This window comes from Mustelus asterias, chromosome 2 (genome assembly GCF_964213995.1).
Source record: "Mustelus asterias chromosome 2, sMusAst1.hap1.1, whole genome shotgun sequence".
NCBI lineage: Eukaryota > Metazoa > Chordata > Chondrichthyes > Carcharhiniformes > Triakidae > Mustelus > Mustelus asterias.
The window spans coordinates 39,496,348-39,519,762 of record NC_135802.1 but is presented as its reverse complement, the minus strand read 5'-3'; the positions used below and the strand labels follow the sequence as shown (position 1 = coordinate 39,519,762).

The window sequence follows — 23,415 nt, the reverse complement described above, 5'->3', positions numbered from 1 at the left end:
CGGATTGTGGGAGGAAACTGGAGCATCCAGAAGAAACCCACACAGACACGGGGAGAACGTGCAGATTCCACACAGACAGTGACCCAAGCTATGAATTGAACCCGGGTCCCTGTCGCTGTGAGGCAGCAATGCTAACCACTGTGCCATCATGCCGCCATACGGTCACTTGCTTCCTCTAGCAAGGATTGTTGATATGCCTGGCTCATTTCCTGTTTTGAAAACATTTTACCTTTGATTTGATTTGATTTATTATTGTCACATGTATTAACATACAGTGAAAAGTATTGTTTTTTGCGTGCTATACAGACAAAGCATACCGTTCATAGAGAAGGAGTCGAGAGAGTGCAGAACGTAGTGTTAAAGGCATAGCTAGGGTGTAGAGAAAGATCAACTTAATGCAAAGTAAGTCCATTCAAAAGTCTGACAGCAGCAGAGAAGAAGCTGTTCTTGAGTTGGTTGGTTGGTTCGTGACCTCAGACTTTTGTATCTTTTTCCCGACAGAAGAAGGTAGAAGAGAGAATGTGCGGGGTGCGTGGGGTCCTTGATTATGCTGGCTGCTTTGCTGAGGCAGCGGGAAGTGTAGACAGAGTCAATGGATGGGAGGCTGGTTTGCGTGATGGATTGGGCTACATTCACAACCTTTTGTAGTTTCTTGCGATCTTGGGCAGAGCAGGAGCCATACCAAGCTGTGTTACAACCAGAAAGAATGTTTTCTATGGTGCATCTGTAAAGTTGGTGAGAGTTGTAGCTGACATGCCAAATTTCCTTAGTGTTCTGAGAAAGTAGAGGTGTTGGTGGGCTTTCGTAACAATAGTGTCGGCATGGGGGGTCCAGGACAGGTTGTTGGTGATCTGGACACCTAAAACCTTGAAGCTCTCGACGCTTTCTACTTTGTCCCCGTTGATGTAGACAGGGGCATGTTCTCCTTTATGCTTCCTGAAGTCGATAACAATCTCCTTCATTTTATTGGCATTGAGGGAGAGATTATTGTTGCTGCACCAGTTCACCAGATTCTCTATTTCATTCCTGTACTCTGACTCGTCATTGTTTGAGATCCGACCCACTGCGGTGGTGTCGTCAGCAAACTTGAAAATTGAATTGGAGGGGAATTTGAAAGAGCAGCGGCATTTAAGGGAGAAGGAACGCAGAGTGGAGACAGTTAACAGAGAAGGAACGCAGAACGGACACTTTTTAAACAGCAGGAAGAAAGAGCGGTTTTTAAAAATGTTTTGTGCGCATGTGCCTGGAGTCAGTCAGTAGTTTGAGTGAGGGTTAAAGAGGAGAACGCACTATTCAGTGAGCAACGTTGTAGCAGGCAGCGGAGTGAGCAGGTAGCAGAGTGAGGGCTGAAGGGCTTTGGCTCAACGGGCTTAGGAGGGAACGGGCGAGGGAGGGTAGGTTTCTCAACTTTTAAATCTTAGTTCTTCCCCTGTGGAATCTGAGGAAAAGGGGCATTGTGAATGTGAAGCCAGTTTGCTGTTCTCAGTGCCAGATGTGGGAGGTCGTGGAGTCTCCTAGCCTCCCAGAAGTGCATATCTGCGCTGGGTGCGTCAAGCTGCATCTCCTAAGGGACCGAGTTAGGAAACTGGAGCTGCAGCTCGACGACATTTGTCTGGTCAGGGAAAACGAGGAGGTGATAGATAGGAGTTATAGGCAGGTGGTCACACCGGGGCCACAAGAAGCAGGCAAGTGGGTCACAGTCAGGAAAGGGAAAAGTCAGGTGGTAGAGTACCCCAGTGGTTGTGCCCCTTAAAAATAAGTACTCTTGTTTGAGTACTGTTGGGGTGGACAGCCCACCTGGTGGAAGCAGCAGTGGTCGTGCCTCCGGCGTGGAGTCTGGCCTTGTAGCACAGAAGGCTAAGGAAAGGAGGAGGAAGGCAGTGGTGATAGGGGACTCTACAGTGAGGAGGTCAGACAGGCGTTTTTGTGGAGGAAGTCGAGAAACGCGGATGGTGGTTTGCCTCCCTGGTGCCGAGATCAGGGATGTTTCCAAGAAATCCTGAAGCGGGAGGGAGAGGAGCCAGAGGTCGTGGTGCATACTGGTACCACTGACATAGGCTGGAAAGGGGAAGGGGTTATGAAAAGAGAATATAGGAAGTTAGGTAGGGAGTTAAGAAGAAGGAAGGCAAAGGTAGTAATCTCGGGATTGCTGCCTGTGCCACGGGACAGTGAGGGAAGGAACGGAATAAGGTGGAGGCTAAATGCAGGGGTCAGGGATTCAGGTTCCTGGATCATTGGGACCTCTTTAGGGGCAGGTGCGACCTGTACAAAAAGGACGGGTTTCACTTAAATCCCAGGGGGACCAATATCCTGGTGGGAAGGTTTGCTAAGGCTATTGGGGAGTGTTTAAACTAGAATGGTTGGGGGTGCGAATCAAAATGAGGTGACTGGGAGAGAGGAGGTTAGCTTAAAAATAAAAGGGGCTTGTAGACGGTGTCAGAGGGAGGATAGACAGGTGGCGGAGAAGGGGAGCGCTCAGACCGAAGGGTTGAGATGTGTGTTTTTTAACGCAAGGAGTGTAATGAACAAAATGGATGAGCTCAGAGCGTGAATCACTACTTGGAAGTATGATGTGGTGGCCATTACAGAGACTTGGTTATCTCAGGGACAGGACTGGATACTTCAAGTGCCGGGTTTCAGATGTTTCAGGAGGGACAGGGAAGGAGGCAAAAGGGGTGGGGGAGTGGCACTGTTGATCAGGGATAGTGTCACGGCTGGAGAAAAGATGGATGCCACAGAAGGATTGTCTACGGAATCTCTGTGGGTGGAGGTTCGCAACAGGAAGGGGTCAATAACTTTACTGGGTGTTTTCTATAGGCCGCCCAATAGTAGCAGGAATGTGAAGGAGCACATTGGGAAACAGATCCTGGAGAGATGTGATAATAACAGAGTGGTCGTGATAGGAGATTTTAATTTCCCAAATTTCGATTGGAATATCCCTAGGGTAAGGGGTTTAGATGGGGAGGAGTTTGTTAGGTATGTTCAGGAGGGCTTCCTGACACAGTATGTGGATAAGCCTACAAGAGGAGAGGCTGTACTTGAACCTGGGCAGGTGTCAGATCTCTCAGTGGGAGAGCATTTGGGGATAGTGATCATAACTATCTCCTTTACAGTAGTATTGGAGAGAGATAGGATCAGTCAAGTTAGGAAAGTGTTTATTTGGAGTAAGGGCAATTATGACGCTATTAGGCAGGAAATTAGAGGCATAAATGGGAAGGAGGTTTTCTCAGGGAAATGTACAAAAGGAATGTGGCAAATTTTCAAGGAAACTTTGTCTGGAGCTCTGCACAGCAACGTTCCAATGAGACAAGGGAGTTATGGTAGGTTACAGGAACCATGGTGCACGAAAGCTGTAACAACTTTAGTCAAGAAGAAAAGAAAAGCCTACAAAAGGTTCAGGGAGCTAGGTAATGTTAGAAATCTAGAAGAGTATACGAGTAGTAGGAAGGAACTTAAGAGGGAAATTAGAAGAGCAAGAAGGGGTCATGAGAAGGCCTTGGCATACAGGATAAAGGAAAACCCCAAGGCATTCTACAAGCATGTTAAGAGCAAGAAGATAAGATGAATTTCCCAAACATAGATTGGAATATCCCGAGGGTAAGGGGGGATGGGGAAGAGTTCGTTAGGTGTGTTCAGGAGGGTTTCCTGACACAGCATGTGGACAAGCCTACAAGAGGAGAGGCTGTACTTGATCTGATACTGACCAATGAACCTGGACAGGTGTCAGATCTCTCAGTGGGAGAGCATCTTGGGGATAGCGATCATAACTCTATCTCCTTTAGGCTTGCATTGGAAAAAGAGAGGATCAGGCAAGCTAGGAAAGTGTTTATATGGAGTATGGGGAAATATGAAGACATTAGACAGCAAATTAGAGGAGTAAATTGGAAGGAGGTATTCTCAGGGAAAGGTACTGAAGAGAGGTGGCAGTTTTTCAAGGAATGGCTGTCTAGAGTTCTACAGGACAACGTTCCGAGCAGACAGGGAGGTGTTGGTCGGTTAAAGGAACCGTGGAGCACGAAAGCTGTGCGGGACCTAGTCGAGAAGAAAAGGAAAGCGTACAAAAGGCTCAGAGAACTTGGCGAAGATAGGGATTTAGAAGAGTATACGGCTTGTAGGAAAGGACTAAAGAAAGAAATTAGGAGAGCCAGAAGGGGTCACGAGAAGGTCCTGGCAGGTAGGATTAAGGAGAACCCGAAGGCGTTCTATAAATATGTGAAGAGTAAAAGGATGAGACGTGAAGGAATAGGGCCTATAAAAGGTGAAGGTGGGAAAGTCTGTACGGAACCAGTAGAAATGGCAGAGGTGCTCAATGAGTATTTTGCCTCGGTTTTCACAGAGAAGGAGAACCTGGGTGGATGTACTGCGGGCGTGCGGTGGACTGAAAGGATTGAGTATGTGGACTTTAAGAGGTTGTGCTGGAATCTTTGAATGGCATCAAGATAGATAAGTCGCTGGGTCCGGATGGGATGTACCCCAGGTTACTGTGGGAGGCGAGGGAGGAGATTGCAGAGCCTCTGGCGATGATCTTTGCGTCGTCGATGGAGACGGGAGAGGTGCTGGAGGATTGGAGGATTGCGGATGTGGTTCCTATTTTCAAGAAGGGGAATAGGGATAGCCCAGGTAATTACCGACCGGTGAGTCTAACCTCAGTGGTTGGTAAACTGATGGAGAAGATCCTGAGGGACAGGATATATGAGCATTTAGAGAGGTTTAGTACGCTCAAGAATACTCAGCATGGCTTTGTCAAGGGCAGATCGTGCCTTACGAGCCTGGTGGAGTTCTTTGAAAATGTGACTAAACACATTGACGAAGGGAAGGCGGTAGATGTGGTTTATATGGATTTTAGCAAGGCGTTCGATAAGGTCCCCCATGCAAGGCTTATAGAAAAAGTGAGAGGGCATGGGATCCAAGGGGCCGCTGCCCGGTGGATCCAGAACTGGCTTGCCCAAAGGAGGCAGAGAGTGGGTATAGATGGGTCTTTTTCTAAATGGAGGTCAGTCACCAGTGGTCTGCCCCAGGGATCTGTTCTGGGACCCTTGCTGTTTGTCATTTTCATAAATGACCTGGATGAGGAAGCGGAGGGATGGGTTGGTAAGTTTGTCGACGACACGAAGGTTGGTGGGGTTGTGGATAGTCTGGAGGGATGTCAGAAGTTACAGAGGGACATAGATAGGATGCAAGACTGGGTGGACAAGTGGCAGATGGACTTCAACCCAGATAAATGCGTCGTGGTCCATTTTGGTAGGACAAATGGGATGAAGGAGTACAATATAAAGGGAAAGACTCTTCGTACTGTAGAGGATCAGAAGGACCTTGGGGTCCGGGTCCATAGGACTCTGAAATTGGCCCCGCAGGTGGAGGAAGTGGTTAAGAAGGCGTATGGTGTGCTGGCCTTTATCAATTGAGGGATTGAGTTTAGGAGTCCGGGGATAATGATGCAGCTATATAAGACCCTCGTCAGACCCCACTTGGAATACTGTGCTCAGTTCTGGTCACCTCACTATAGGAAGGATGTGGAAAAGATTGAAAGGGTGCAGAGGAGATTTACAAGGATGTTGCCTGGATTGAGTGGCATGCCTTATGAGGATAGGCTGAGGGAGCTCGGTCTTTTCTCCTTGGAGAGACGTAGGATGAGAGGAGACCTAATAGAGGTGTATAAGATGTTGAGAGGCATGGATCGGGTGGACTCTCAGATGCTTTTTCCCAGGGTGGAAATGTCTGCTACGGGAGGACACAGGTTTAAGGTGCTGGGGGGTAGGTACAGGGGAGATGTTAGGGGTAAGTTTTTCACAGAGGGTGGTGGGCAAGTGGAATCGGCTGCCGTCAGGGGTGGTGGAGGCGAACTCAATAGGGTCTTTTAAGAGACTCCTGGATGAGTACATGGAGCTTAATAGGATGGAAGGTTATAGGTAGGTCTAGCAGGTAGGGATGTGTTCGGCACAACGTGTGGGCCGAAGGGCCTGTTTGTGCTGTAATTTTTCTATGTTTCTATGTGAAGGAGTAGGACCTGGCAAATGTGACGATGGGAAAGTCTGTATAGAACCGGTAGAAATAGCAGAGGTACTCAATGAATACTTTGTTTCAGTATTCACAGTGGAAAAGAATCTTGGTAGTTGCAGTGCAGACTTGCAGTGGACTGAGAAGATTGAGCATGTGGACAGTAGGGGAGAGGATGTGTTGGAGCTTTTGAAAAGCATCAAGTTAAATAAATCGCCGGGTCCGGATGGGATGTACCCCAGGTTACTGTGGGAGGCGAGGGAAGAGATTGCTGAGCCTCTGGCGATGATCTTTGCGTCATCAGTGGAGACGGTAGAGCTTCCGGAGGATTGGAGGATTGCGGATGTGGTTCTGTTATTCAAGAAAGGAAGAGATAGCCCGGGAAATTATAGACCAGTGAGTCTAACCTCAGTGGTTGGTAAGTTGATGGAGAAGATCCTGAGAGGCAGGATTTATGAACATCTGGAGAGGAATAGTATGATCAGAAATAGCCAGCACGGCTTTGTCCAAGGCAGATCATGCCTTACGAGCCTAATTGAATTTTTTGAAGATGTAACTACACACATAGACGAGGGAAGAGCGGTAGATGTAGTTTATATGGATTTCAGCAAGGCGTTTGATAAGGTGCCCCATGCAAGGCTTATTGAGAAAGTGAAGGGGCAGGGGATACAAGGGGATGTTGCTTTGTGGATTCAGAACTGGCTTGCCCACAGAAGGCAAAGAGTGGTTGTAGATGGGTCTTTTTCAGCATGGAGGTCGGTCACCAGTGGAGTGCCCCAGGGATCTGTTCTGGGACCCTTGCTCTTTGTGATTTTTATAAATGACCTGGATGAGGAAGTGGAAGGATGGGTTGGCAAGTTTGCTGATGACACAAAGGTTGGTGGGGTTGTGGATAGTGTAGAGGGATGTCAGCAGTTGCAACGAGACATAGATAAGATGTAAGACTGGGCGGAGAAGTGGCAGATGGACTTCAACGCAGATAAATGTGTGGTGGTTCATTTTGGCAGGTCGAATAGGATGAAAGAATATAATATTAAGGGTAAGACGCTTGGCAGTGTGGAAGATCAGAAGGATCTTGGGGTCCGGGTTCATAGGACGCTCAAAGCAGCGTCGCAGATAGAGGCTGTAATTAAGAGGGCGTATGGAATACTGGCCTTCATCAATAGAGGAATTGAGTTTAGAAATCGAGAGATAATGCTGCAGTTGTATAGGACCCTGGTCAGACCCCACCTGGAGTACTGTGCCCAGTTCTGGTCGCCTCATTACAGAAAGGATGTGGAAGCCATAGAAAGGGTGCAGAGGAGATTTTCAAGGATGTTGCCTGGATTAGATGGCATGTCTTATGAGGATAGGTTGAGAGAGCTAGGTCTTTTCTCCTTGGAGAGGCGAAGGACGACAGGTGACCTGATAGAGGTGTATAAGATGTTGAGAGGTATTGATAGAGTGGATTCTCAGAGGCTTTTACCCAGGGCTAGAATGGTTGCCACAAGAGGTCACAGGTTTAGGGTGCTGGGGAGTAGGTACAGAGGAGATGTTAGGGGTAAGTTTTTCACTCAGAGGGTGGTGGGTGCGTGGAATCGGCTACCGGTAGTGGAGGCGGATTCGATAGGGTCTTTTAAGAGACTTTGGATAAGTTTATGGCAGTTAGTAAGATAGAAGGTTATAGGTAAGCCTAGTAAGTAGGGACATGTTCGGCGCAACTTTTGGGCCGAAGGGCCTGTTTGTGCTGTAGCTTTTCTATGTTCTAATTTGGCCACACACTCATCGGTGTATAAGGAGTATAGTAGGGGGCTGAGAACATAGCCTTGTGTGGCACCGGTATTGAAGATGATCGTGGAGGAGGAGTTGTTGCCTATCCTGACTGATTGTGGTCTGTGAGTTAGGAAGTTCAGGATCCAGCACCTCCCACAAGAGTTAAAAACAAATCTTCCACCCTAGGTAACAGATAAGCATCAGCTTGGAGACCTGGTTAATGGTGAGCTTGTACTCATCACATATGTGTACCATACCATCATTTTTAAGGATAGGAACAATTGGAGCTACCCAAAAAGAAAACTGAATAGGCTCAGTGATTCCAAGCCTTGGCAGCCATTCCAACTCCTCCTCCACTTTCCTTCTCATGGCATAGAGCACTGTTCTGGGCTTGAAAACGCGAGGAGTAGTCTGAGGATCTACGTACAACTTCATAGTAGTATCACACAGTGTACCCACTTCATCCTTGAACACTTCTGATGCTTCTTAACAACATCCCCGGTCATCCTCACAGGCTTGACCTCTCCCCAGTTCAATGGAATTTTGCTGAGCCACTCATGGCCTAGCAAACCCGACCTCTTCTTTTTGACCATAAGGAGGCGTGTCCTTGCTTCTTGACTATTGCAAGTAATATGGATTTCCAACACCCCAAGAAAAGGTATGGATTCTCCAGTACATGTCCGAAGATTAATCTCTGCTGGAGTAAGGACTGGCACTTGATTAGATATCAACTTGTAGGTTTCCTCACTAATTATAGGTGTGGAGGTTCCTATGTTCAACTCCATCTTGATCTATTTACTGTTGACCACAACTGAAGCAAAAATTTACTCTCCTTGCGCCTCACTAATATTGAGCATGTTGTAAGCTTGCACGTCTGCCTGCTCCGGCTTTTCCACATGGTGCGTAACTGATTAAAGCTTCTCTGAAGTAAAATTTTCTTGCTCAGCCCTCACCTTGCCCTTTTCATCCTAACATTTCTTCGCTAAATGCTCTTTCCTGCATTGGTGACAAACATCACCCATAAACTTGCAATGATTGGCATAGTGTGGTCCTCCACACCTAAAACATTCCACTACTTTCACCTTCCTGCTTGTAGCTCATTTCTGTACTTGGTGCAGAATTCCTGCCTGGTCACTAACATTTGCCTGCTGAATATCTCTAGCATTGCTGGTAGCCATTGCCATGCCTGAAGATATTCCTAGAGCCTTCTTAAAACTCAGTGCGGCTTCCCCCAACAACCAACGCTGAATGCGGTTCTGATTAATGCCGCAGACAAACCCATCTCTGAGCATATCTTCTACAACTGTTCTGAAATCACAATGTTCTGAAAGCTGGCATAATGCTGCAACAAAATTAACTACCAATTGACCTGTTTTTCAAAAATAGTTATAAAATTTGAATCTTTGAACAATCACTGAGGGCATCGGATTATGGTGATTCTGGGCCACAACATGGAAATAGGCAAGTTCTAGGATTCAATGGCGTGGCCACATTCCTCATCAACTTATAAATCTACACCCCACAACACTCAGGAGAATCAAGCACTGCTTCGTTTCATCTTCTGTTCCATCCGCTAAAAATAAATACTGCATCATCTCCACATATTCAGTCCAGTTCTCACGTCCCTCATCAAACTCTCTGACTTCCCTGAACATAACCATGGTACTGCTAACTTGAAATTCAGTCGAACAAATGCACAATGTAAACCAGTTACTCACTGTATGCAACCTCATGATGTCACGCTGAACATCAAAAAACTTCATTTTCTTTTCACTTGCTGTTTTCCCCTCGTAGCCAAAAAGATATGGTAACTTGAGACCACAAATAAGGTAGCTGAATGCGCTGTTTAAAGAATTATCTATTTTATATAATTAAATAACTAAGTTTAACAATAACAATAACTCAGCAGAACATTAATGACAATAATAACTATGAAAACAGGAGCACAAGTAATACAGGTCTTGCTTGCAGAACACACATGCTCAGAACCCTCAACAGACACCAGTACAATAATTACTTAGGAAAAAAAGGCTTATAAGAACACTTCGTACTCCAAATTACACGCTCTAACCTCATGATGTCACGTTCATCCCTAATTGCCCTTGAATTGAACGGCCTATGATGTCGTTTCAATTAATTAAATCTACTAAAAGCTAATCTCAATAATAGTGATCACAAAACCAGCATCAATTGTCGTAAAAACCCATCCGGTTGACTAATGTCTTTTCGGGAAGGAAATCTTCAGTCCTTACTTGTTCTGGCCTAGTCCAGACATCCAGCAATGTGACTGACTCTTAAATGCCCTCTGAAGACCTTGAGATCTTGAAATATGGGCCAATGATGAAGGCACATCCCCTCAACCCTTTCTTGCCCAAGACACAAAGCAAGGGGGTCTGCCTCCCCCAATCATCATCTTTGAACTGCTCTCCTCAGCTGAAAAATTGTGACCAGAAGGACGTGGCCACGGAAGGACCTCAACTGGGACAAAGACAGGCAGGCTTTCCTGCCCCACCCATAGGTTTGTGGGCATGTCGGGGCAGGCAGGAAACTATTCAGGGAATTTTACAAATCCCACTGCCTGGAGACCCAGCAGCAGACCACCATAAAACTCTGTCCTTGAAAAACATTAACGATAATCTAATCTTCAGTCACCATATCCATGTTTAAAGCTCTTTGTAAAATTTCTACTGCAGTATCTCTACTTCTTATCAACTTGGCCACACATTTTGTGTTCAAAACCAATTCTAAGAGTGAAGATTATGGACAAATTGCGGTCAAACTGTCATAGATGTCAATAATTAAGCATTTCTTTTGATGAAACACAAAGTTCTAACTGCCTCTCCAAGGTGGATATCAGAATTTTTCAAAAATTGAGTGATTAGGTAACAGTCCTTGAACCATAGCAGCACAGGAGGCAGCCATTAGGTCCATTGAGTCCATGCTGACTCTCCATGCAGACTCTGGATAATAGCTTGTAAATGCTCTGTAAATTAAGGTGCACAACCTGACATATTTGACAACTTTGCGCTGGTAAACATAATTAAGCTAGTCAAAAAAAAAGGAGTCACTCAATGAACGACATATTAGTTAATTCCCTGTTATATATACCAGTCATTAATTGTATAAAGGAGTGCATTTCTATCATAGTTGTATAATTTGCCAATCATGCAAAGCATTGGGGTCAGGTGCAATAAAGTAGAGCATTCAGAAAGATCTGGACAGATGGAGTAGATGGAGTAATGGGACATGAATTTTCACGTGAAGGCAAAGAGTTAAGTACATAATAAATAGTCAATTCCTAACAATTAGTTGAGAGTGGAAGGGGGGGTTGATGGTGTGAAGTGAGCAACAGAGGAACGAAAACAAATGGACCAAAGGAAATACATACCAGTATCTGAATAATTTCCTCAGGTCTTTTATCATCAACCACAATTCCATTAACTTCCTTCAGCTCGTCTCCAATATGGATGAGACCTATTTTAACAAAAAATATTTGACCATGTATATAAATGATGTGGGCCATTCTCAATGACTATATTTTGAAAATGCTTTCACAGAACTGTACAAGATAGTAAATTGTACCACTTCTGTCGGCAGCCCCCCCACGCATTATTCTTGCCACAACAATTGCACCGGTGGCTTCATCTCTTCTTATTGTTGCTCCCTGTCAATCCAGAACAAAAAAAAAGAAGAATCCTTCACCAGTCTATTTAATAAGCAAAATTAGAGTACCAAATATATACATATAATACACACACACACACACAATACAATAATTATGATTGCATTTCACTGAGAAGACATTGTGGCTTGGACATCACAATTATCGTGTTTTTATAAAGGCACCATTTACTGAAGAATTAACCTCGATGAAATGTGAAGCTCTTCACTGACTGGGTGAGTGAATGTTAATGGAATTGAATGATGTACATTTCAGTCATGCCAAATGCTTCTAAACAATGCACTGAATGCAGCTCACTCAGTTGAAGGCTGGAATTTCAGTTTTTAAAGAGATCTTAATGATTGACATTGAAGTTTAAATCATAAAAAGGGAGCATTAAGATTGTACAACACGGAGGTAAGAATCAAAATCAGGGCATTTGATTTGTACATCAATTACAATTAATCCACTGTCACCATTAAATACATCGTAGAACATCATACTTTAAAGCTTGTCTGGATGAAAAAGCATTTTGATTGTTTTAAACCTTAGAAACCAACTGGTGCATATCAATACAGCTCAATATATTTTGCCAGTTTCTTAAATTCAGTTGAAATAATTTGAGAAATTTTGAGCATTTATTCAGAAACAAATAGAAATTACTGATCTGCAAGTAATACTGTCACTTGGATACATAACAAAAATCTAGTCAAAAGCTGCCAGGGCAGCTTGGCATAAAAACAGAAAATGCTAGACATACACATGAGAGAGATCATCTATGGAGGGAGAAACAAAGTTAACATTTTAGGTCAATGTTCTTTCTCTCTCCACCAAAGCAGCCTGACCTGACCTATCTCTGTTTTCATTTCCGAAATCCAGCAACCACACTCTTTTGGTTCAGTACATGCTGGAATTGAATTAAAAGAAATTTGTATTGATGTTGCATTCTCAATATGAAACAGCCATTATCAGATATATGGCCCAGGGAGGAGGTATTAGAGGGCAACTAAAAGACTGTCAAAAGAGTATTCTTTAAAAGAAGGCCTTAAAAGGAGGAGAGGTGGAGAGATTTAGGGAAGGGATTTCAGAGCTTACAGCCTAGATGGTTGATTAAAAAACACAGTCTCCAAAACGTGGATTTGGAAAGGCAAAAGTGTTAATCAGCAGAATGTGGACTGCAGGGAGAGGACAATAATCAGCTCACCATGCATCCATCTGAGTATGCAAGTCAAGCTCTGCTACTCATTCCCCCCTGCCATGATTCTGCAGCAGTGTGAATGGGCACTGTCGAAACAACTGCATTCCTCACATTATTGCTCAAATACCATCATATTGATTCTGGAACTGTCTTGTAAAGAACCTTGTTCAAACAAATTTTACATTTGTGTGGTCTCAGATTTAAGTTTAAATTCCATAAACGTTATCCCATTTCATCCAGTAATAGGTAATGTGTGGCATGTTTGAGTCTCTATCACAAGGTGCATGAAGTAGATATGTCACGTGAGACAGATGAAAGATAGAAAGGTATCCATAAGTTGCTGAAAAGAGGGCAACGTGCAATGGAAAGGATAATTAACAGGTGAACGTATTTATGCAACTACAAAACAACAAAAAAGAGGATATAATCTAAAGGTATCACTTTACCAGAGGCTCTTTGTTTTTGACAAGTCGAATGATTTTCACTGAATCTTCATCATCGTCAAGATCATCTGGCATAGGGGGTAATACAGGGTCATAATTCTTCATAGCCACTGTGTCATGAACCGACAGTAAAGCCTGCAAATATCCAGTTGATAAACCATCATGCGTTACATAAAACACTTAGTAAAAATGACAGGCAAGAAGGAAGATGTTTATCACGTGGCGTCAGAAATTCACAAACATAAAGCATAGAATAGCAGATGTTAGTTGGTACAACAGCTTTTCTTTATAAGGTAACATTATTGTTGATGAAAGACATGTCTAGGTTTTGAAAATCTGAGGTTTAAACATTTTACCCCCATTCCTGTCCTTCTCCAAATAGATATTTCAATCATAATAAAAACAGAAAATGCAGGAAAGACTCAGCGGGTCAGACAGCATCTGTGGAAAGAGAAACAGAGTTGACAGGCAGAAGTTTGTGCTGTTCCCAGGAGCAGGAAGTCAGGCCGACGGGGCAGGAATGGAGGGGAGGGTCTTGCATGCTGGGTGTTTGTTTTTATTTGTTCATGGGATGTGGACTTCACTGGCTGGGCCAGCATTTATTCCCATCCCCGAGGGGATTTAAGAGTCAACCACATTAATGTGGTTCTGGAGTCACATGTCGGCCAGACCAGGTAAGGACAGCAGATGTCTTTCCCTAAAGAACATTAGTGAACCAGATGGATTTACACAACAATTGACAATGGTTTCATGTTCATAATTAGACTTTTAACTCCCAGATCTTTATCGAATTCAAATTTCACCATCTGCCATGGTGGGATTCGAACCCAGGTCACTAGACCCTCGGTCTCTGGATTACTAGTCAATTGACAATACCAGTATGCCACTGCCTCCCCTTGTAATCCTGTAGAACAGGTGGCATGGATAAACGGAACGGTGGGCACAAGGACAGTAACAGGTGTAGGCTCAGCAATGTCGTGAGAAAGGGAATAATGTTCGCGAGAGAAAATGAGGAATTACCATTGCACCGAGAAGCAGCTACTACTGCTGTGAACTTTGTGCTAACAACTAAGCAGCATGTTTTTACAAGTTGTTTTTCTGTTTGAAAGGAAGGACAGTAAGAGTTTTAACAACACCAGGTTCAAGTCCAACAGGTTTATTTGGTAGCAAATGCCATTAGCTTTCGGAGCGCTGCTCCTTCGTCAGATGGAGTGGATGAGATATCCACTCCATCTGACGAAGGAGCAGCGCTCCGAAAGCTAATGGCATTTGCTACCAAATAAACCTGTTGGACTTTAACCTGGTGTTGTTAAAACTCTTACTGTGTTTACCCCAATCCAACGCCGGCATCTCCACATCATGGCTAGTGAAAGTGGTTTTGGAATTCTTGGACTGAATGGATCAATTTTTGAAGGACAATGGAAGATTCAACCTGACAGGACAGGGTGAAGTGAACCTTGGAGAGCTGGGATTAATTTGGGATTTAATGTTGTATTGCTACCCATCTGCCAGAATGTAAGATAAAGTAAAAACATTTCAGAAAGTATATTTCAGTTGCGTTAAACTACCCTTTCTTCAATTGTATGTATTAGTTACCTGTTAAGCAATGTTTAGTCTAGGATGTTCATGGTTTGCTTTAGCAAAAGTCCTAAAATGTGAAATAATGTTCTGTGATTCTTTCCATTGATTACTGGGAAATCTCATAGAAACCCTACAGTACAGAAAGAGGCCATTCGGCCCATCGAGTCTGCACTGACCACAATCCCACCCAGGCCCTACCCCTATATCCCTACATATTTTACCCACTAACCTCTCTAACCTACACATCTCAGGACACTAAGGGGCAATTTTAGCATGGCCAATCAACCTAACCTGCACATCTTTGGACTGTGGGAGGAAACCGGAGCACCCGGAGGAAACCCACGCAGACACGAGGAGAATGTGCAAACTCCACACAGACAGTGACCCAAGCCGGGAATCGAACCCAGGTCCCTGGAGCTGTGAAGCAGTAGTGCTAACCACTGTGCTACCGTGCCGCCCGATCTTTTCATCTTTTTAAATCCATCTTTTTAAAAACCGTTTTTGGTCTCTTATGGGAATTGTAAGAATAGGCAGTTGGGATTTTGAAAGTTCAGTTGCAAGAGAAATTGGGAGTGTTGTTTTTTCTGGAATTGACTCAGAGAGTAGTGTTGGGTAGGGGAAGGAGGACGTGGGTAGAGGGTGATACAATGAAATAATCAGAGATGGCCTCCTCTGTAATCAACACGTGGGAGTAGCAAGGCCATGTGAAATGGCAAGGTCAAAAGAATGATCATGAATATGAGGGGGACACAATTCTCTCATCCCGCTGCACTGCTTTTGGAGTGCAGTGGGCGGGGAGACTCGAGCAGAGGCTATTTTGTGGGCTCCCCACTGGGCGCCACGGCCTCTGTTCGTCTCTGGCAGCTGGATTTCCGGCGCCGTCAGCTCCGTGCCAGAATTTGGCATGGAACTGCATAATGTACGCAGGTCCTGAGTTCAATTCTATTTAAACAGCATTAGCAGGCCTGTTAGCCTCGCACCCCCCCGCCAGCGGGTATAGTATAGCTCCCCACTTGCCGGGAGCTGGTGGCCCAACCCCATAGAACCATAGAACCATAGAAAATTACAGCTCAGAAACAGGCCTTTTGGCCCATCTTGTCTGTGCCGAACCATTTTATGCCTAGTCCCACTGACCTGCACTTGGACCATATCCCTCCACACCCCTCTCATCCATGAACCCGTCCAAGTTTTTCTTAAATGTTAAAAGTGACCCCGCATTTACCACTTTATCCGGCAGCTCATTCCACACTCCCACCACTCTCTGCGTGAAGAAGCCCCCCCTAATATTCCCTTTAAACTTTTCTCCTTTCACCCTTAACCCATGCCCTCTGGTTTTTTTCTCCCCTAGCCTCAGCGGAAAAAGCCTGCTCGCATTCACTCTATCTATACCCATCAAAATCTTATACACCTCTATCAAATCTCCCCTCAATCTTCTACGCTCCAGGGAATAAAGTCCCAACCTATTCAATCTCTCTCTGTAACTCAGCTTCTCAAGTCCCGGCAACATCCTTGTGAACCTTCTCTGCACTCTTTCAATCTTATTTACATCCTTCCTGTAACTAGGTGACCAAAACTGTACACAATACTCCAAATTCGGCCTCACCAATGCCTTATATAACCTTACCATAACACTCCAACTTTTATACTCGATACTCCGATTTATAAAGGCCAATGTACCAAAGGCACTCTTTACGACCCTATCCACCTGTGACGTCACTTTTAGGGAACTCTGTACCTGTATTCCCAGATCCCTCTGTTCAACTGCACTCTTCAGAGTCCTACCATTTACCCTGTATGTTCTCCTTTGGTTTGTCCTTCCAAAGTGCAATATCTCACACTTGTCTGCGTTAAATTCCATTTGCCATTTTTCAGCCCATTTTTCTAGTTGGTCCAAATCCCTCTGCAAGCTTTGAAAACCTTCCTCACTGTCCACTACACCTCCAATCTTTGTATCATCAGCAAACTTGTTGATCCAATTGACCACCTGGAGTGAAGGGGAGCAATTGAGGCCCCCCAAAGGGTCAGGCACATGGGGTGTCTCCAGGCATTGCCACCTTGGCAGTGCCAACCTGGCCCCCCGGCACTGCCCAAGGGGCAAAATTTCCAGGAGGCACATTGGCATTGCCCATCAGGTATAGGGCAGTGCCAAGACTGCGGGACCTGATGGGAGAGCAGGGCCTCTGGGGGGGGGGGGGGGGGGGGTGATCAGTGGGGGCAGGGGGCGGGGTGGGGGGTCCTGCTGCCACTCTGCATTTGGGCTGAGTGATGGAGGGAGGGATGCCAGCGATCAGAGCTCCTGGTGGGGGAGCATCGAGGCAGGCTGGGGGCCGGGGCGTGGAACGGCGATGAGGGGACGGAACGACGGTGAGGGGGTCATGGGGCTGGCCAGCAATTGAGCTGGCCGGTGATCTGGAGGCCAGCAGTGCAGGGCCATTTGTGCAGGCGCATGCGCAGTAGCCCACTCAGCACAATGCTGCCGGTCTCTCCAGCGGGAATAGGCCCTGCATGCTGAATTTCAGCATGATTAATTCTAGTGCAGTCTGTGATGCATACCTCATGGGCTTTTGGGATGACAAGGAGGTAGGAAAGATTAGACCGAGCAGACACACGAGATGGGAAGATTGCAGATAAATAGGATGGAGAAGTTGGGTTGTTGTTCTGTAGGAGGCAGGAAGGAGCGTCTCAATGGACTCTTCAGAGAATGCCAAGGGAGATAAAATGATCATCAGTGCAGGCCACGAGTGACAGAATTACTACAACGTTTGCAGTAGAATTGAAATCAGTCACTTTTTCTTTCAGACTTTCAATTACTGTAGGAAAGCTGATTAGAGCATTTTGCTGAACTCTCCTCTAGAGGTACCTTGGAATATACATGCAGTTTTATCCTATCCAATCACAGGTTGTGCAAGTTCAATGGTGACTGTTCACTCCACTATCAAAACTTTGTGAAAACTTCACCATTCATTGACACTAGACCAGTTTTGAGGGAATGCTTCATTGTCTGCACGGTGAGTGCTGCCTGACTATGAGGAGTGCTTTTGGAGTTGGGTGAAAACAGGAGTTCAAGTGGTAAGTTCATAAGGAGGTAAGTAGTCATTAAACTTGCTTTCAGGGTTAGCTAAATTAGTTCTTATTTGGGAAGTTAAAAGCTGCACTTTAGTGCATTCCTGCAATAGGAACTGGCTGAGTCAGCTCTCAACTGAACTTGGCTGGTTAATTGTACAACTAGTTAAAACCAGTTCCAGGTAATTTTATAAGTTGTGCCTATAAAAACAGAAGTCCGCAAGTGTTGCTCTATCTGCATGGTGACTGCTGCCTGACCGTGAGGAGTGCTTTCGGAGTTGGGTGAAACAGGCAGCAGAGGCCACAAGGGAGTGCTGATTGGTCAGTGAGCGCTGATTGGTCAGTGAGCGTTACTCTTGATTCTCTGAAACTGACAGAGAGTTCGAACTAAAAAAAAACTTAAAAGTGACATCACAGGAGGGCTGTGATTTGAGTGGCTAATCGGGAGCTGTACTAAATTTGAAAATCCATTTAAATTACTGGTTAGAAATTGCATTGAGACTGAGGTAATGAGATATATAATTTAAAAAAGTCAATAAAAAATTAGAAAACAAAGTAAAAACTAATTAAATGAAATGGAGATGGAAGGTCAGGTGATGTGTTGTTCATGCATGATGTGGGAGCTGGTGGACCCCATTGTGGTTCCCAGTGAGCACGTCTGTACTAAGTGTTGGTTGCTTGAGGAACTCTGGCTCAGAGTGGATGAGCTGGATTCTGAACTTCGGATGCTGCCACACATCAGGGAAGAGGAGAGACACCTGGACACTGTGTTCCAGGAGCCAGTTACACCCCTTAGATTAAATACCTTGAATTCGGCCAGTGGTCAGGGACAGGAGGTGCGGCTGCAAGTGAGGCAGATAGAGGGATCCAGGAGGTAGGTAGGGTTGCAGGAGCCTCAGTCCCTGAATTTGTTCAACAGGTCTGAGATTCATGCTCCCTGTGTGGACGGGAATGGGAACTGCAGGTAGTAATCCAGGGATTATTACCTTTGCTCATCCTCCCTGCAGGGAGCCGTTCAAGTGGGGGGAGAAGATAGAGATGTAGTCGTAATTGGGGATAGTATAGTTAGGGGCATTGACACTGTTCTCTGTGACCAAGATCGAGAATCCCGAAGTTTGCGTTGCCTACCTGGTGCTCGGGTTCAGGATATCTCATTTAGGCTGAAGAGGAACTTGGAGTGGGAGGGTAAAGATCCAGTTGTCGTGGTCCGGGTAGGTACCAACAACATAGATAGAACAGGAACAAAGGTTCTGCTAAGGGAGTATGAACAGCCAGGAGCTAAATTAAAAAGCAGAACCAAAAAGGTAATAATCTCTGGATTACTACCTGAGCCATGAGCTAACTGACGCAAGGTCAATAAGATAAAGGAGGTAAATGCGTGGCTCAAAGAATGGTGTGGGAGGAATGTGTTTGAATTCATGGGACATTGGCACCAGTATTGGGGAAGAGGGAACCTGTTCCAATGGGACGGTCTTCATCTGAATCATGCTGGGACCAGAATCCTGGCGAATCGTACAACTCGGGCTGTAGATAGGACTTTGGGGTGGGGGGGGGGGGGGAGAGAGAGAGAGAGAGAGAGAGAGTCGAGGGCTCGGGAGAGATGAGTAAAGTTTACAGACCATGTAATAAAACAGAGAATAGAAGGTGGCAGGAATCTAACCTTAGGCAGAGCAAAAAAGGTGGCAAGTACAAGAAGGGAGGTGGTCAATGCAGGACTGAGGGTGTTGTACCTAAATGCGCGCAGTATACGGGACAAAGTAAATTAGCATGTTGTACAGATTGAAATTGACTGGCACAATGTTGTGGGCATCAGAGACACGTGGCTGCAAGGGGATCAGATCTGGGATCTAAATATCTAAGGACATATGTCCAATCGGAAGGACAGGTAAATGGGCAAAGGAGGTGGGGTTGCATTGTTAGTAAGGAATGAAGTTAAATCGACAGCAAGAAGTGATATAGGATCAGAAGACATAGAATCTCTGTGGGTAGAGTTGGGATAAACACAGGTAAAAAGACCCTGATGGGAGTTATGTACAGGCCCCCTACAGTAGTCAGCATGTGGGACAGAAAATAAATCAGGAGATAGAAAAGGCATATAAAAAAGGCAATATTACAATAATCATGGGGGACTTCAATATGCAGGTGGACTGGAAAACTCAGGTAGGTAGTGGGTCGTGAGAAAAGGAATTTGTGGAATGTCTAAGAGATGGTTTTTTGGGGCAGATTGCGACAGAGCCTACTAGGGAATAGGCAATTCTGGATTTGGTGATGTGTAATGAGACAGACTTGATTAGGGAACTTAAGATGTAGGAACCGTAAGGGAGTAGTGACCACAAAATGATAGAATTTACCCTGTAGTTTGAGGGGGAGAACCTGGAATCAGATGTAACGGTATTACAATTAAATAAAGGTAACTATAAAGACATGAGGGAGGAGTTGGCCAGAGTTAATTGGAAAGGGAGCAGAGCAGGGAAGACAGTGGAACAGCAATGGCAGGAGTTTTGGGGGGTTATACGGGAGGCACAACGGAAATTCATCCCAAGGAGGAGGAAACATGCCAAGGGGAGGACGAGGCATCCATGGCTGACGAGGGAGGTCAAGGACAGCATAAAAGCAAAAGAAAAGGCATACATAGTGGCAAGGATTAGTGGGAAGCCAGAGGATTGGGAAGCCTTTAAAACCAAGCAGAGGACCACTAAAAAAGCAATAAGGGGGGAGAAGATGAAATGTGAGTCGAAGCTAGCTAGTAATATAAAAGAAGAAAGGAAGAGTTTTTTTTTCAATATATAAGGTAAGAGAGAGGCAAAATAGACATTGGATCACTGGAAAATGAGGCTGGAGAAGTAGCAATAGGAAACAAAGGTATGGCAGAGGAACTGAATTGTTACCTTGCATCAGTCTTCACGGTGGGAGACACCAGTGGGATGCCGGAGCTCCAGGAGAATCAGAGGTCACAGGTGAGTGTAGTGGCCATCACTAAGGAGAAGGTTCTGGGGAGACTGAAAGGTCTGAAGGTGGATAAATCACCTGGACCAGATGGACTACACTCCAAGGTTCTAAAAGAGATAGCTGAGGAAATTGTGGAGGCATTGGTGGTGATCTTTCAGGAATCCCTGGAGGCAGGGAGGATCCCAGAGGACTGGGAAGTAGGCAATGTAACACCGCTGCTTAAGAACAGCGGGAGGCAGCAGACGGAAAATTATAGGCCGGTTAGCCTGACTTCGGTCATTGACAAGATTTTAGAGTCCATTATTAAAGATGAGATCGCAGAGTACTTGGAAATGCATGATAAAGTAGGACTGAGTCAGCACGGCTTCGTCAAGGGGAGGTCATGTCTGAGGAACCTGTTCAAGTTCTTTGAGGAGGTAACAAATAAGTTAGATAAAGGAGAGCCAGTGGACATGATTTATTTAGATTTCCAAAAGGCCTTTGACAACGTGCCGCAAAGGAGACCGTTAAATAACTTAAGAGCCCATGGTGTTAAGGGCAAGATCCTGGCCTGGATAGAGGATTGGCTGACTGGCAGAATGATGTGGAGATGCCGGCGTTGGATTGGGGTAAACACAGTAAGAGTTTTAACAACACCAGGTTAAAGTCCAACAGGTTTATTTGGTAGCAAATGCCATTAGCTTTTGGAGCGCTGCTCCTTCGTCAGATGGATTGGATATCTAGGCAGATACAGATGGAGGGTGAAAAGGCAGGGTCCCAAACCAGTGTCCTCTGCTTGAACAGAGGGGAGTACGATAGGATGAGGGTGGAATTGGCTAATGTAGACTGGGCGAGCAGACTGGTAGGTAGGACAGCTGAGGAACAGTGGAGGATCTTTAAGGAGATTTTTTTAAGTACTCAGCAAAAATATATTCCGGTGATAAAGAAGGACTGTAAGAAAAAGGATAACCGGACGTGGATAACGAAGGAAATAAAGGAGAGTATTAAAATAAAATCAGATGCGTACAGAGTGGCCAAAAATAGTGGAGAATTAGTGGATTGGGAAAGCTTTAAAGAAAAACAAAGAACGACTAAGAAAGTGATGAAGAAAGGAAAGATAGATTATGAAACGAAACTAGCTCAAAATATAAAAAATGATAGTAAAAGTTTTTACAAGTATATAAAAAGGAATAGAGTGGCTAGAGTGAATGTTGGACCCTTGGAAGATGAGAGGGGGGATTTAATAGTGGAAAACGAGGAAATGGCTGAGACTTTAAATAAGTTCTTTGTGTCAGTCTTCACGGTGGAAGACACAAATAGTTTGCCGAATATTAGAGATCGAGAGTTGGTGGGAGGGGAGGTCCTTAATACAATTACTGTTACTAAGGAGGTGGTGCTTGGTAGACTAGTAGGACTGAAGGTAGACAAGTCCCCGGGCCCGGATGGAATGCATCCCAGGATACTGAAAGAAATGGCTGAGGTAATAGCAGATGCGTTAGTAGTAATTTATCAAAATTCGCTGGACTCTGGGGTAGTGCCGGCTGACTGGAAAACAGCTACTGTTACGCCGCTGTTTAAAAAAGGAAGTAGACAAAAGGCGGGTAACTACAGGCCGGTTAGCTTAACGTCCGTAGTTGGGAAGATGCTAGAGTCCGTTATTAAAGAGGAAATAACAGAGCACCTGAATAAGAATGGTTCGATCAAGCAGACGCAGCATGGATTCATGAAGGGAAAGTCGTGTTTGACGAATCTACTGGACTTTTATGAAGATGTCACTAGTGCGGTTGACAGAGGGGAACCGGTGGATGTGGTGTTTTTAGATTTCCAGAAGGCGTTCGATAAGGTGCCTCACAAAAGGTTGCTGCAGAAGATTGGGGTACACGGAGTTAGGGGTAAGGTGTTGGCGTGGATTGGGGATTGGCTATCTAACAGGAAGCAGAGAGTTGGGATAAATGGGTGCTTTTCTGGTTGGCAGTTGGTGACCAGTGGCGTGCCGCAGGGATCGGTGCTGGGGCCTCAATTGTTTACCATTTACATAGATGATCTGGAGGAGGGGACTGAATCGAGGGTATTCAAGTTTGCTGATGACACGAAGGTGAGTGGGAAAGCGAATTGCGTGGAGGACGCGGAAAGTCTGCAGAGAGATTTGGATAGGCTGAGCGAGTGGGCGAGGATCTGGCAGATGGAATATAACGTTAGCAAATGTGAGGTTATCCACTTTGGAAGAAATAATAGTAAATCGGAATATTATTTAAATGGAGAAAAATTACATCGTGCGACTGTGCAGAGGGACCTGGGGGTCCTTGTGCACGAATCGCAAAAACTCAGTCTGCAGGTGCAGCAGGTGATCAAGAAGGCGAATGGAATGTTGGCCTTTATCGCGAGGGGGATGGAGTATAAAAGCAGGGAGGTCTTGCTGCAACTGTACAAGGCACTGGTGAGGCCGCAACTGGAGTACTGTGTGCAGTTTTGGTCCCCTTATTTGCGAAAGGATATATTGGCCTTGGAGGGAGTGCAGAGAAGGTTCACCAGGTTGATACCGGAGATGAGGGGTGTAGCTTATGAGGAGAGATTAAACAGATTGGGTCTGTACTCGTTGAAGTTTAGAAGGATGAGGGGTGATCTTATAGAGACATATAAGATAATGAAGGGGCTGGATAGGGTAGAGGTGGAGAGATTCTTTCCACTTAGAAGGGAAACCAGAACTAGAGGGCACAGCCTCAAAATAAGGGGGGGCCGGTTCAGAACAGAGTTGAGGGGGAACTACTTCTCTCAGAGGGTAGTGAATCTCT

At 45.2% G+C, this 23,415-nt stretch overlaps 1 protein-coding gene across 5 annotated transcripts in view; it reads right to left on the bottom strand.

Annotated features, from left to right (window-relative positions):
* Window positions 1–23,415, bottom strand: part of mpp7a (MAGUK p55 scaffold protein 7a) — a 449,393-nt gene that overhangs the window by 145,512 nt on the left and 280,466 nt on the right. For all 5 annotated transcript variants that reach the window (XM_078233768.1, XM_078233807.1, XM_078233798.1 and 2 more), the window contains 3 exons: window positions 13,055–13,186; window positions 11,332–11,413; window positions 11,138–11,223 (listed from right to left, as the gene is read on the bottom strand). In XM_078233768.1, coding sequence (XP_078089894.1) covers window positions 11,138–11,223; window positions 11,332–11,413; window positions 13,055–13,186 — 300 coding nt within the window. The remainder of the gene's footprint in view (window positions 1–11,137; window positions 11,224–11,331; window positions 11,414–13,054; window positions 13,187–23,415) is intronic.